Below are 15,602 nucleotides of genomic sequence, written 5' to 3' on the forward strand. Positions count from 1 at the left end.
AAGGTAGGCAGTCGCCGTACACAGTCTCTGTGTGTATGGGAGAGTTTGTACAGTTGTGTGTGTGTCTATGGGAGAGTTTGTACAGTTGTGTGTTTAATAGAGCAGGGCCAGGACAGAGGGAGGGGTGTCGGGGCTTTCTTGGTTAAAGATTCCCCATGTGATAGTGACGGCACTTTCTTCCTCTCTTTCCGAGGCCAAGCGGCATCTGGAGTGGATTTTGTGCGAGCAGACACCGAGGAACATGATTACATTCAGCTAACTGCGCTCTAAACTGATTATGCATGTGCCAAGCTAATGGACTACATTTGCAAGGGGAAAAATAACATCCAATCAATCTCAATTACCGCAGATCGCACCGGCCTCCGAGACAAGGAAGGTAGAACAGCTAGCCCTCCATGCTCCTCCCTTTCCCCAAACTCCTGCATGCAAGCAGAGGCCTGGTCGGCCCAGGCTCCACCCATCCTGTGTGGGCAGAAGCAGAGTGAGGCAGAGTACAGCAGCTCAGGCCTGGGACTGTGAGGGAGCTGGGAGAGGAGCCCAGCCTCCTCTCCCCTCCACTCTTACGCATCCTACAGACAAGAACCTGAGGCCTGCTGGGAACGTTTAATAAACCTATGCGAGGAGGGATGTGTTACTACTACTACTGTAAGGTAACTGTGAATAACTGTAAATCAGGAGTAGAAGGTGGATTTCTCCAGGCCAGAGTGTCTCTAGGGAGAGTGGGGGAGCTGAAGCTTCCAATAAATAGAGCTTAACTTTGGGGTGACCTGCATATTGTAGTGTAGGGCCATCTGCATGAGCTTATGGGTGACCATCATGACATCACTACCGCCACTACAAAGCCGACAGTGAGTGGGGAGACGTGAAGGGACGGTGAAAGTTCAGAGGGGTGTGTCAGGGGTGTGTCAACTGCAGCCAAAGTGATGCTCCAGTTTGAGTGTCTCCAAACCCAGCACAAGGGAGTCAGGAAGAGGCTGCAGCATCACCCCCACTGCGTGGTGGTCCATGCGGTGAGGACGCCTCTCACAAGTTTTCCGTGGGCTTTCGGAACATTCCAATATGTGTGTGTGTGGGGGGGGTATTTTTAGAAAGCCCTAATATGGGCCACATACCACAGACTCTCAAATTATCCCATCCAGCTTAGCCCTCAGTTTAAACCTTCCTTTTTAATTTCAGTAATTACAGGCTCCAATTTATACGGAGCCGTGGACACAAAGGGCCTGTTTAATGCAAACCAGTTTTGATTTGGGTGAAGTGTCCCAAGGATCTCCCACATCTTACGGCCTGTTTATGCTGACTTGATGATTTATTTTCTCCCCAAAAGGTTTAAAAAATGCTGCTATTCGCATCACATTTCTTTTGAGAAGAAGAAATTATTTTCCTTTTTTCCCTTTCTTCATCCTTGCATAAATCTGCCAGGCTGAGCCAAAGGCTGAGGCTGTGGCTGAGCTCAAGGGCCTGCTGTGCTGTGGTGTTCTGCCTGCCTGTCTGGTTGTCATTCATTCTACTCTACAAGGACTGGAAATCTAACACGTCACAAGGGCTGTGACATTGTCAAGTGGGGAGCCAACCCGTGATGCAGCTAGGCCTCAGAACCATGTACTTATCATCCACTAATCACATTTGTGGGTTGTGAAATGCAGTAATAATTCTTGTCAAGTTGTGAACATCTTTTTTTCGCCACTACACATGTCTGGAGTGATGGGAGCTGCCTGCTTCGTGAGAGCCAGCCGGGCTCTGTGTTCTGGGGGTGAGAGCTCAGGTCATTCCTGGGCAGATACTTCCCTTTCTCTGGAGATCAATTGGCTTTAAGAAGTATGGAGCCATCTTAAGAGGCTTAAGTGGTGGAAAACGATCATGCTAGGATGTGTTGTACATATTTAATCCAGTCGTATTACCACATACAGTATGTCAACTTTCTACAGTAAAGCACCATTTTGGCACATGATAAAGTGGAAGGCAGACAGATAGACAATGTAATATAAACTCTTCACTCTCCTTACAGACAAAACATTAGTTTCCACCTCAGGTGTGGGGAGGATATGCAGGATGTCAGGGCCCATCTATTTCGGTCAAGTGTGAGCAGAGTGCCCCGTCTGTCTCAGTGGCACAGAGAACACCCAGGGTTACCCCTGCCCCGTGAGGATGAACCCAGCCTGGGGCACTAGGAGGCCCCTCTCAGCCTCTCTGCCTCCACAGGCCAGGCCCAACGTGTCCTACAGATTGTGTTACATGTTTTAATCAGTGTGGTATTTGTAAATATCCTGGCTACATGTCTGGGCATGAGTGGTGGAGACACTGCTCCAGTCCTGCTACTCTATAGCCCTGCTCTCTGTCTCTCTCCAGGCCCAGAGGCTGCTGGGACGCCGGCCGGGCCCCTACTCTGACCAAGCGTCAACACGGCCTGCTCCCTCCGGCCCTCCTTATGGTCAACCTGGGAGCAGTGCCTCACACCTCCCTCTAGGTGTTGATTTTAATTTTGGTATCCATTACTGGGCGGCAGGGTAGCCTAGTGGTTAGATGCTAAATGGCATATATATAATATATATATATAATATATATAATATATATAAAAGAGCGTTGGACGAGTAACCGAAAGGTTGCAAGTTTAAATCCCCGAGCTGACAAGGTACAAATCTGTCATTCTTCCCCTGAACAGGCAGTTAACCCACTGTTCCTAGGCTGTCATTGAAAATAAGAATTTGTTCTTAACTGACTTGCCTAGTAAAATAAAGATTAAAAAAATAAAACTGTAGGATCTCTTACTACAAAGGCCTTGCAGACAGGAAACCTGCAATAAAAACATCAGTGGATCCCAGGAACCATTCATAAAGCAGGGGCCTTTCACTAGGGCCAGAGAGACAGGCGTTTGGAGAGGGTTTTCAATTGGTATATTTTACCCTAGCTTTCTTAATGTGATTAAAAACACAATAATGTCTCCTCATTTTCCCCCCCTCCTATATTACACTATTTGCCAAGAGCAGTTATACTGCAAAAAGACAGTAAATAAGAGTAAGCTCGTATAAAACCAGTAGAATATATTGTTTGTTTTGCCCATTTACTTTCCAATAGCCTAACACTTGAGAATGGAGTGGAGTCTTTGTGTAAATAAAGGCACAGTGTGTTTGGGGACAGAGCAGTGTGATGAGCTACAGTTGTGTGGGTGTGTGAATGCGTGGGTGACCGGTATGTGTTTGTTTACATCTTAGTGTGTGTGTGTGATTGTGTTAGCCGTCTATATAGCCATGCCAGGTTGGGTTAAACACAGAGTAGCCCTAGTCTAGCCGCAGACACACAGGATAGGTGCCTAAGTGGAATCAGGCCTGTTAGATTTATGGCCATTTGTTCAGAGAGTGTTCATCCATTGGCTATTATGGAATGATTAGAGGAGAAGGTGAAGCTCCAAGTCCAGAGAAAATCAATACGGCTGTCGAGAACAATTCTGCCTTTCCCGCTCCGAGGAGTGTTAACACCAAACCTCTGTCTCCTCACACTTCTTCATCCCTCTCCTAGTGATTTCACCCCTTATCCTCCTTACCCGGATCCACCTGCTATGTTCTAGCCCCCCCCCACTCCTCTCTATGGGCCCTGTGAACAGAAGGGTTAGACAACAGGACCATCATTCATGACCGGTGGAAGAGACTAGCAGCGGAGCAGAATCCAGAGGTCTGCAGTGGAGTACCGTGGAGGAATGTAACGTTAGGAAGGAAGAAGAGAAGAGGGACGAACGGTGGAAGGGGAGGACGGTAGGGTGAAAGGAAGGATGAGAGGTGAAGATGAGGCACGTACCTTGTACAGCTTGAGGCTGGCCTCGTGGCGGGAGTTGATGGTATGCATGCGTAGCTTCTCCAGGCTGTTAGTGTAGTAGTCGCAGGCGTTGCACTTCAGGTGCACCGGGTTGCCGATGGCCACGCACTTCAAGCGCCACTCGTTGCCCTTACCCCCCTCCTTGATGTGGGCCACCAGCTGGTACTTCTGCACATGCTTGTCGGTCTTGCAGTGCAGCTGGAAGTTGGCCTTAAGCTGTGTGGTGTAACGACACAGCTTGCACTGGTGCGAGTCGCCCACCACGGCGCGCCACTCCTCCTCGGGCAGGCTGCGCTCAGCACCCATGTGCATGCCCAGCACATCCAGGTTGTCGGTGGTGAAGCGGTTGCACACGGCACACTGGAACAGCTTGAGGGAGGGGTCACTGGTCTGCGACAAGCTCTCCCCCAGGGTCATCAGCTCCTCAGACACCAACTGACCACCAACGCTGCCCAGCCGCATGTCCATGGGGATCTCCCCACCTACTGAGCACCGGGGACAGAAAGAGAGAAAGAGGGAGAGGGGGGAAGAGAGAGAGAGAGAGAGAGAGAGACAGAGAGAGAGAGACAGAGAGAGACAGAGAGAGCGAGAGAGAGACAGAGAGAGAGACAGAGAGAGAGAGAGAGAGAGAGAGACAGAGAGAGAGAGAGAGAGAGAGAGAGAGAGAGAGAGAGAGAGAGAGAGAGAGAGAGAGAGAGAGAGAGAGAGAGAGACAGAGAGAGAGAGACAGAGAGAGAGAGAGAGACAGAGAGAGACAGAGAGAAAGAGAGAAAGTGCTTAGTTGGTTACACGCACACGGTCAGTTGGTTATTTTCAAATTTCACAAACATTGAATTCTAAGTACAGCTTTCAGGGATTATTCCTATCTAGCTATCAATCTATTTCACTTTGTGTTGCATGTACTTTTCTGGACATCAGGAGTTATTTAGAGTTTCTTAGAGGGGTGGAAGCATGGGGTTTTCCAAAGGGGCTCTCAGTTCTTTGAGCCTCCCTCAGAATGGGAAAATGTCCTTGGAAAAGTGAAAGGTGTACGGTTCAACTTTCAACAAAGAGCCATGTTTGTCTCTGCAGTCAAAGTGGATTTGCTCTCTAGTTCCAATACCCCTCTGAGGATAATGTGCATGTGTGTATTTATGTACCTAATTTGATTAAATCAAGATTATCCTTCCTTTGAGCCGAGAGAAAGAAAGTCTGGACTTTTTCGCAGGGTGCAGAAACGTTGTACTGCCAGAGTAAGGATATACACGTTGTCCTGTTTGGACTGGTGCACTTTCACGGCCCGGCACTAAATCAACTCCAGATACCGTGAGCTCCACAGAAAAAGAAAGTTATTCTATCATTACAAGAGAACTAAAGAGTTCCCAAGCATACATTACTGTAAATCAAATCCAGTGCCCTTGTCCACAGAATAATAATACAAAAAATCCACTTTTCTCTTTAGGATTCTCCTGCCTCTTTCGACTCCGCATAGCTGCTAAATCGATACAGACACCTACCAGATGAATCCTACTCGGTACTGAGCGAAGAGGGGGAAGTAAAAAAACAACGCATCCAGATCCAACAACAGAAACAACCATATCTACAGTCTGAAGAGGAGGAGGGAAAAAAAATAAAAGGCGGTAGAAATGAGGTAAGAGTGGCTGGGGCTGATCTTTAATCTATCACTGCCCAGACGGAGCGCACTGCCTGACCCTGCCTGGCTTTACACTAAATTAATTCCAGCAGCCTCTTTTTATTTATTGCTGCAGTATGCAGCCTGCTCTCGGACTTTTCTCCATTACCTGAGTTTTTATAGCCGGGAGGGGGAGACCTCTGCGAAGCCCTCTGAAATCACTCACAGATCCACCTCTCCAGCCAGGGCCCCCCTTCTCTCTCTCTCTCTCTCTCTCTCTCTCTCTCTCTCTCTGTCACCTCACTAGTTACTACCCCTATCTCTTCCTCTCCATTCCTCATCCTTATTCTCTCATTCCCGTGCGGCTCTCACACTCTTTTCCACTGTAGACTCCATGCTCCGACACAGACACAGTGATTACCTCTGCCTTCACGGCTGTGTGAGAATAGGTTCAGCCTGCGGTCCCTACATGTGTTTTAGATGTAAGCAGGCCTCTGTTAAATATAACCTAGAATATTTTGACTGAGACGTTGTCAGTCCGTATCAATGTTTAGGGAAAGGAAGGCAAGACGCTGTGGAAATATTTTCACTTTCAAAAAACATTAAAAGGCTTGAGATAAACACACATCATTGGGAAATCTTGGATACTCTAGTCTTTAACATAAGCAGAGTCCAAGTCCAGGCTGTGAATATATTAACGTGTCTCTACAGGGCTTGCTGGAACTTCCAAAAGATTAGTGGTGGACCAGCTTGGCTGGATTTTCAGAGAGCTCTACCTAAGATGCTGCAGCATTCTGGCAGTATATTGGACAACAAAGTAGAGCACACAATAACTAAGCCCCCCCCCCTCTCTCTCTGTATCTGCAGCAGCTCAGTCCTGAGGATAAGGATTATCAAGAGGGTCAGGATTTGTCATCTCCCTCTCTGTCTAACAATGTCCTCAAAAGTCAGAAATACACAGTGGAAAAGAGGACCAAAGGGAGGGAGGTACAGACGGATACTATCTGTCCTCGAGCTGCACAGACAGAGATATGACGTGTGTGTGATTGAGAGTATCAGTGTGTACAGTCAATCAAAATGTGTGTGGCTCGGGATGACACTGTGGTCGTTTTAGGGCTGAGAGTAATGCCTCGTCATTGCCTCCGTGTAACATGCTTATTAAACGTTCCCTCACAGGAAAATGAACCAGATGGCAAGAGAGGGGATACAAAATTAGTCACAGCAATCAATTCTTGTTCGTGTCTTTGAACCGGCGACAGTTGGAGACAAGTCTGTACAAACTGTGGGGTTGTAACTGGCACGCCAAACACTCAGCTATGCCGCTGAATTACCCATACTGGGCCCTCTACTCCTCCCTTCTTTGACCAAGATAAAATTTATAGCTGCAATTACAACGTTGGGGGAAAAAAGAGAGCTCCAGTGGCGGAGTTCAGTGGCAGTTTGGAAATAATGGCATGAAAACGCTGATGTTCAGAGGAGCGGAGGCCTGGAGGACATGGGAGAACAAGAGGAAGGCTCACTGAGCTGCTCTCTCTCTCTCCCTCCCTCCCCCTCTCACACTGCCTATTGTGAGGAAAACAAGGTATCACAGGGGGACTTTCCCAGTCAGTGTGACCCAGATAGAGTGACATGGACTGGAAATGTAAACTAAACTCCTACGCGTGTAATGAAGTGAAGTGTGGATGTGTGAGTTTGGGGGACATATTTGAGGCTATTAAGGAACGTTCAGAGAAGTTCTACCTACACTGCTTAATAACTGATGGAGACAAAAAAGCTTTCATAACTCTAATGGCTTGGGTCGTTTTTTAACCAGGGGCCGCTTTCTCTAAAATCAACCCAAAAAGTTCCTAACTGAAGCTCCACCGATAGCTTCACTAGCCTTGGGTCTAAAGGTCCACTCTTCTCAGCCGAGGCAGAGTGAAACACTATCCTAATACCAAGGCCACAGCCTGGAGAGGATCCCCTCTTTTACGGGGAAGATATCGATTCCGCTCCAACTAGAGACAGAACAAGGCATGGAAGTCATTGTGCCTGGCACATTGGTGAGAGAGAAACTGTCATATGGTAACAACTAACAAGTCGTCTGTTCCACTAAGTCAGAAAGGGACTGTTGTGAGTCAGGTCCACCCTCTAGAAACCTTGTGTTTTATACACTGGTGTTGTTTTACGTCCCCTCTTTTATCTCAATGGGGCTCTTTGCTTGGAAAGAGGGTGAATGATGTTAAGTTCAGTAGGGCAGGTGTACCTTCGGGAAGTCGAAACAGAAAGAAAGAGACCACTGCCAACATGAAAGATAGGATTGTGTGTATAGAGTGTGTGTGAGAGGGAGGGAGGGCTAATGTGTTCCCTGGTTAACCCTTTGCATGCATGTTGGTTCAGAGAAATGGCTGCTCTGCTGTTTTTCATGGGGATTTTTTAATATTCTATATTCATCACTAAAACTAAAAATCATTGAATGTAAATATAAAATGACTTACCATTCATGCATTCATTTACTGGCCACGCTACACACATTCAGTAAATAAATTAACACAATTAGCCTATATCTAAATGGGTTAAAAAGTTAAGCATTTTTTAAATCAAAGCTGAATCTTCCATTTAGTCACATACTGTTTATAACTGTGTGTTTCATGTTTAAAAATAAACAGCTGGCAGCAGTGAGAGCGATCCCACCCCTTGTGAACTCGTACTGAACTGCAGTCTGCCTTCTCTGTGGTGACCTGAGGCAGTACTGAGGGAAGAGCCAGAATGGCTCCCACTGTTCCACTGTTGCAGAGGCAGACTGAGCGAGCTCACCTAGTTGGGGGGCCAAGGCGGCCATGTTGGGGTCCAGGTGGAAGCCTCCCAGCAGGAACTGGGCCTCAGCTCCAGCCGGGTCCATCTTGAGGCCTGGGGGCAGGCTCATGTTCTGGGTCAGGTAGTACTGGTAGAGCTCGGCCTCGGAGGGAGAGGGCATGGCCCCCAGGCCCAGCCGACCATGCTGCATCTGGGTCACATTCTGTTGCAGCAGCATCATGTTGTGCATGTGTTTCTCGCTGGTCATGTGGATGCGCAGGTTCCGCGCCACGTTGGTCTCGTAGTCGCACACTTCGCAGCGCCACGTGGGCTTGCTTTTTGGCTTGGTGGGCGAGGGGGAACCGCAGGGCCCCGCCAGGTGGGCGGAGGACTGGGTGGGGTGGTGGTGGTGTGGCGGGTGGTGTGTGCTGGCCTGGGTCACAGAGGGCACGGTCACCACTCCGACCCCTCCAGGGTGCTGACCAAACACCTGCTGCTCGGCGGAGGGGATGGAGCCTCCGTTCTGCAGGGTCTGCATGTTGTTCAGATGCTTGTCCGACTGCATGTGGATGCTCAGGTTGCCCTTGGTGGTGGTCGAGTAGTTACACACCTAGAAAATAGAGAACGGATGTTCATTTTTGCTCATGTTGTAAAGTGGAAATCTTTGTTGGCTCTAACTTATAGTCCATGAAATATAAATCATATCATGACATGTTGATTGATATGTCATATCAGTCAACATGTCAACATATCAACATATTTCACATTGTGCTAAAGTTCTATTCAAAGTCCTACCACCTGTCAGTATACTAGTCATTAAGCTGAGGTCAGTACTTCAACTGACTAGGTTGGATCTTCAACTGACTAGGTTGAAGTACTGACCTCGCAGCGGAAGGGCTTGTATCCGCAGGTGTAGCTCTCTCCACGGGCCAGACGCGGGTGGCTCTGGCCACTGCTGCAGTACACACAGGAGCCACCGGAGTCTGGGTGCTTCTCCTTCATGTGGGCCTCCAGGGTCTGCTGGTACTTGTAATGCCAGTTGCACTTGGGACACTTGAGTGTCTTGCATGAGTTGCGCGAGTGCATCATGGTCATGTGTCCGCCCAGGGACCGCGAGGAGCCCAGGACGGTGTCGCATTTGGGGCATTCCACCCCACTTCCTCCAGGCCCGTGGTTCTGAGGGCACTCACCGCCACCGCCCATTTCACAGGACCCCCCTGGGTGGGGGTGTGGGTGAGAGTGGGAGTGGGCTGAGGGGTGGAGGTGGTGGTGGTGATGGTGCAGGTGGTGATGGTGCAGAAGGGCTCCGCTGTCCTCCTCTCCCTCTGCCGGGCAATCATTTGGTTCAGGAGCTGTGGCACTATCTCGATTGGCACTTTCGTCGGCGGCGGAGTTGGAGGCCAGAGGTGAGGAGGTGCCCGCGGCGACGTCCTCGCTCCCTCTGCTGGCTGCAGCTGCCATCACCATGGGGACAGTGGGCCCCTGGCAGTTAAAGCTCAGAGGAAGTTCCGAGGCCCTCCCCCCTCCGTCTGCCGCCGAGCCCTCTTCCCTGACAGAGGAAGAAGAAGTGGAAGCTGGGTCTTTGCTGTTGAGCGTGGGGCTGGCTGCAGATGGGCAGGCAGTAGGCTGGAGAGCGCTACTAGGTATTAATAAAGGAGATTTGGAAATGCTTTGGTTTGCTACAGCCGGTTTCCCCACTTCTCCACCGCCACTGCTACTGTTACCAACACAGGCCAGCGCAGTTCCTTCTTCCTCCACCTCGTCTTCCTCTTCCTCTAATAACAGTTCCTCCTCTTCCTCCGAGCCCCCCTCCTGGCTAGCAAAACGTACCTTGCCTTCTCGCCCCTCCTTGTCCCCGTGCTCCCGCCTGCGGATCCCCTCTTTCCCAGCAGGCCCCTCTGTTCTCCCTCCCTGCTTGGGCAGGGTGTTGGAGTCTTTGGCAGGGCCTGGGGTTGAGGTAAGAGCAGGTGCTTTGGGGTTGCCCAGCCCCCCCAGAGAGAGGAGGGAGCCTTGCTGCTGCTGGAGGCCAGAGGAGTCAGAGTCTTTGTTCAGGAGGGCCTCGCTGCCCCCACTGCTGCTCCCTGCCTCCAGGTGGATCCCACTGAACGTGCCATAGAAGCTCTGGCCAGAGTTCATGGGGACCATGGTGGAGGGTGCCGGCATAGGAAAGCTCTTGTTTTTTGGTTCCAGGAAGCTGATGAGGGGTTCTTTGTCCTTCCCGATGCCCTGGATGATGGCAGACGCCTTATTGTCCCCCAGCAGCCGCCTCTCGTCCTCACACAGGGTCATGCGGTGGTCGTGGACGGCATGAGTAGCGAAAGACCGCGGGTAGCCGAAGGACAGTTTGCAGAGAAAACACATGAGGATGGGCTTTCCCTTGCCATAGAGGGCCAGCCCATCAAATTTGGAGAAATCCACGTTGTTGGGAACATCTTTGGATACGCAGGACTTCTTGGCAGACCCGTCGCTGTTCAGGTAATCCTTGTTGCTTTTGTGCCGCACATCGAAGACGCGGAAACTGTGCAGGACAGGACTGAGGCCTGCCAGGGTGGAGGTATTGGGGAAACCTTGGTCTGAGGAACCAAACCACTTCCCGAACGACGAGGCTATGTGGAACGTGTTGATGATCTGAGGGTATACCGAGGATGAGGTCCCAGCAGGTTCCCCCGGCTTCCCCGCCACGGGGAGAGAGTTTGTGGGGAGCAGGCCGGGCACCGCACCCCCTCCACTTTGGATCAGCTGGCTGAGACTTTCAACAATGTAGGCTGAGCCATCCGGCTGGTAGACTATCTCTCCAGCCAGGTTCTCCACATCACTGTTCTCCTCTTCTTCCTCCTCCTCTCCTTCCTCACTCCCGCTCTCCGCCACACCCCTTCGTCGGTTGGGCTGCTGGCGTAGCAGCGTGGGCATGCCCCCTCCTCCAGTAGCTATGGGTACTCCGGGGAAGGGCTGCAGACTTGGGAAACAGCTGTCGATCTCCATCTCATCCAAGTCCTCCAATTCTTCTTCTTCCTCTCCGCAGCTCACTCCCTCCTGCTCCTCGTTGAGCTCCTCTCTTCTGGGGTGCAGCTGGCCTGAGGCGGAGCTGTCGCTGTGGGCCAGGGGTGGGGTCCGGGTTGGATGCTGCTGCTGCTGTGGCTCTCTCACAGAGGGGTAGGGTGCAGAGAGAGACAGGGGCTCCAGGGAAGAGGGCTGGATGCTGGGAGGGACCTGCGAGTTAGAGTGATCGTTCCAGGTCTGCAGAGGGTAATGCTGCTGCTGCTGTTGCTGGGAGGTGGTGGAGGAGCCGAGCCCATCGTCTGTCCCAGAAACCACGGGAGACTCACAGCTGTCCATGCTGATGCCTACATGAGGTGTTCATCGCATCCAGGCCTGAAGACACAGAGAGAGAAGAGAGAGAGAGATTGGTAAGAGACTCTAATGGTAATGCATATATGAAAGGACCATGGTTATCAACAAGGACACATATACAGTCTCTCTTCCTAAGATTGTATAAACTCCTTTCATAATCATAACCCATAGCATTGTTCTCATCCTAAGTACTTCCATATTTTCCCCTAATGCTCTCATCACGTAAGTGGGGATAAAAAGGACCTTCATCAAAGGAACATCTATCTATAGAACCCAGGCGAGAAGAACACATTTAATGTATAGTGCATCGGGTGAGAGCCAAAAGTGTGAGATCTAATTAGGTAAATGACAGAGGGCTCATTATGTTAGATTAGGTACTTAAACACAATACCTGAGACGAGCACTAATAAGTCGTCCCACGATTCATCTTCCTGCCATTTCAGGAAGTTACCATCTTTTATCTTCACCTTCCAAACAACACCCCTAATCTTACATTCTCCAAATCCTACATCCGTTTTTAATTAACTTCCAGTCAGAAAGAGGGAGAAACAGGCCTAACTTAATGTATAAAATAGATTCACTGTGCGATAATTAGACACAGAGAAACCACCCATCAGGACATGATACATTTACATAACTAGAGAAGAAGTGAAGGGTACTGCTGATAACTTCACAGCCATTTTACAGCCCTCTCCCTTCCTACTGAAATAAGAGAAATCATGCATAGAAAAACACATCACCCACTCCTCTCTCGTTGAGTGCACACAATGCAGTATGCAACGCAGGTAATTACTTGTGTCCTCGCATACACACTCTCTCAAAGAGGAGGAGAGGAAAAAAGGCAATGTTTTCAGTAAAGCCCAAAATACACCATCTGGGTTGGGTCTGAAATGCAGCTGTGTTTAGATCTGGCATCCACCTCCTCGGTCAGCCTGGTTTCAAACACTCCAGCCATCCTCTGCCTCTGAAAGAATAAATGGGAGCTGTGCTTTCAGGAGCTGGCCATGCCCTGAGCACCAGTGGCCCAGCAATACACAGGCCGCAATTTAGAGTGGCGAGGAGATAAAATGAGCTAATAATTGTATTAAAGGGATGCAGGCAGCATTGATTAAAGGGGGGCGACCGGGCTGAAACCAATAACTCTGGCCTGCCCTTTAACCCAGCCAGTACTGAATATTACATGAGCAAAGTTTCCCGGCAACATGCTCAGCCCAGCCGCCATGTCCCGGCTGATTAGCACATTCGCTGCCGGCACTTGATTTATTTACTTATTTACTTACTTAGGGATGCAAATTGTAGCTGTGATCAGACAGTGTGGCTCTACCCCCACTCCCTATCATATTAACTAGAGAGGGCTGGCCCACACTGGAGAGATTGATCATGTCTGCCTCGCTCTTCATTCATGTCTGATAGAAAATACCCCCCCACTCTATATGCACTTATGCTACTCAAACAACAGGGCGAGTCTTTTAGCATGCACCTTCGTATTTTGACTGGATTTGCTAATTATGACCGTCTGCCCTGACTGGAGGAGTGAATTCCAATCAGGTGTAATTAATGCACATAATTGGTTTGATAAGAAGCCCAATATTGTATGTTTAACTGCATTATCTGAGCGTAATGAAGACAAGGCAGGTGTAGTAGTTGCAGGATCTTCCACTGAAAACAGTGAAGGTAGGCAACCATTTGGTGTCAGCCCATGTCCACCTGCTCTCATTGTTTGTACTCCACACAGACAGAGCCACACTGATGACCTCTCTGTTGCTTTGCATTCAGAATGAAAGATAGTAGGCTTATTAAGAGGATTACTTGATCCAGACAGACATGATTTGTAGCTGGCTGCCATATTGAGAGAGGGGATAGTAACCAGGTCAGTCTGCATTTACTATCTGCGCCATTAATAAGAGAACACTAGGCGCTCTGCCGACATTTCAACCAAATGGACTGAGGTAAACGAAACCACAGCGAATGAATTTTTTTTTGTCAAAAAAATCCATGCTTAACAGAAAAATAAAATAACTCATTCATTCATTAAACAAAGGACACCTGGATCATATTTTGCAGCTAACTACAAAAAAATTAACAAACTTTCCTGTGGGTGATTTGTCTAATGAGAAGAAGTAGCAATGAGATGAGCACCCATCCTGTCTGAACATGGATCTCCTTCACACCTTTTCCTGTAATCTGTTGTTCCATCAGCCCCTCCTCCAGATTCCACTGCCTGTCCTGACCATGCCCCGAACACTGTGCCCACATCACTGCCTGTCCTGACCATGCCCCGAACACTGTGCCCACATCACTGCCTGTCCTGACCATGCCCCGAACACTGTGCCCACATCACTGCCTGTCCTGACCATGCCCCGAACACTGTGCCCACATCACTGCCTGTCCTGACCATGCCCCGAACACTGTGCCCACATCACTGCCTGTCCTGACCATGCCCCGAACACTGTGCCCACATCACTGTCTGTCCTGACCATGCCCGAACACTGTGCCCACATCACTGTCCTGTCCTGAACACCATGCCCCTGAATGCCCCGAACACTGTGCCCACATCACTGCCTGTCCTGACCATGCCCCGAACACTGTGCCCACATCACTGCCTGTCCTGACCATGCCCCGAACACTGTGCCCACATCACTGTCTGTCCTGACCATGCCCCGAACACTGTGCCCACATCACTGTCTGTCCTGACCATGCCCCGAACACTGTGCCCACATCACTGTCTGTCCTGACCATGCCCCGAACACTGTGCCCACATCACTGTCTGTCCTGACCATGCCCCGAACACTGTGCCCACATCACTGTCTGTCCTGACCATGCCCCGAACACTGTGCCCACATCACTGCCTGTCCTGACCATGCCCCGAACACTGTGCCCACATCACTGTCTGTCCTGACCATGCCCCGAACACTGTGCCCACATCACTGTCTGTCCTGACCATGTCCCCCCCGAACACTGTGCCCACATCACTGTCTGTCCTGACCATGCCCCGAACACTGTGCCCACATCACTGTCTGTCCTGACCATGCCCCGAACACTGTGCCCACATCACTGTCTGTCCTGACCATGCCCCGAACACTGTGCCCATCACTGCCTGTCCATCACTGCCTGTCCTGTCCTGACCATGCCCCATGAACACTGTGCCCACATCACTGTGCCCTGTCCTGACATCATGCCCGTCCTGACCAACACTGTGCCCACATCACTGCCTGTCCTGACCATGCCCCGAACACTGTGCCCACTGTCCACCATGAACACTGCCCACATCACCTGTCCTGACCATGCCCCGAACACTGTGCCCACATCACTGCCTGTCCTGACCATGCCCCGAACACTGTGCCCACATCACTGCCTGTCCTGACCATGCCCCACTGTGCCCAACACTGTGCCCACATCACTGTCTGTCCTGACCATGCCCCGAACACTGTGCCCACATCACTGCCTGTCCTGACCATGCCCCGAACACTGTGCCCACATCACTGTCTGTCCTGACCATGCCCTGACCATGCCCACATCACTGCCTGTCCTGACCATGCCCCGAACGAACACTGTCTGTCCTGACCATGCCCCGAACACTGCCCACTCCTGTCTGTCCTGACCATGCCCCGAACACTGTGCCCACATCACTGTCTGTCCTGACCATGCCCCGAACACTGTGCCCACATCACTGTCTGTCCTGACCATGCCCCGAACACTGTGCCCACATCACTGCCTGTCCTGACCATGCCCCGAACACTGTGCCCACATCACTGTCTGTCCTGACCATGCCCCGAACACTGTGCCCACATCACTGCCTGTCCTGACCATGCCCCGAACACTGTGCCCACATCACTGCCTGTCCTGACCATGCCCCGAACACTGTGCCCACATCACTGCCTGTCCTGACCATGCCCCGAACACTGTGCCCACATCACTGCCTGTCCTGACCATGCCCCGAACACTGTGCCCACATCACTGTCTGTCCTGACCATGCCCCAAACACTGTGCCCACATCACTGTCTGTCCTGACCATGCCCCGAACACTGTGCCCACATCACTGTCTGTCCTGACCATG

General features: G+C 50.5%; 1 protein-coding gene across 2 annotated transcripts in view; it reads right to left on the reverse strand.

Annotated features, from left to right (window-relative positions):
• The window catches only part of LOC118375422 (zinc finger homeobox protein 3-like), a 192,022-nt gene that overhangs the window by 113,674 nt on the left and 62,746 nt on the right, over positions 1-15,602 (reverse strand). Inside the window, exons 2-5 of one of the 2 annotated variants that reach the window (XM_052481660.1) lie at positions 9,077-11,566; positions 8,216-8,804; positions 7,897-7,923; positions 3,790-4,292 (exon numbers count right to left, since the gene is read on the reverse strand). In XM_052481660.1, coding sequence (XP_052337620.1) covers positions 3,790-4,292; positions 7,897-7,923; positions 8,216-8,804; positions 9,077-11,530 — 3,573 coding nt within the window. In that variant the 5' untranslated portion in view covers positions 11,531-11,566. The remainder of the gene's footprint in view (positions 1-3,789; positions 4,293-7,896; positions 7,924-8,215; positions 8,805-9,076; positions 11,567-15,602) is intronic. The other variant, XM_052481661.1, reaches the window with a different exon arrangement.

The sequence above is a fragment of the Oncorhynchus keta genome, chromosome 2, assembly GCF_023373465.1.
Source record: "Oncorhynchus keta strain PuntledgeMale-10-30-2019 chromosome 2, Oket_V2, whole genome shotgun sequence".
Taxonomy (NCBI): Eukaryota; Metazoa; Chordata; class Actinopteri; order Salmoniformes; family Salmonidae; genus Oncorhynchus; species Oncorhynchus keta.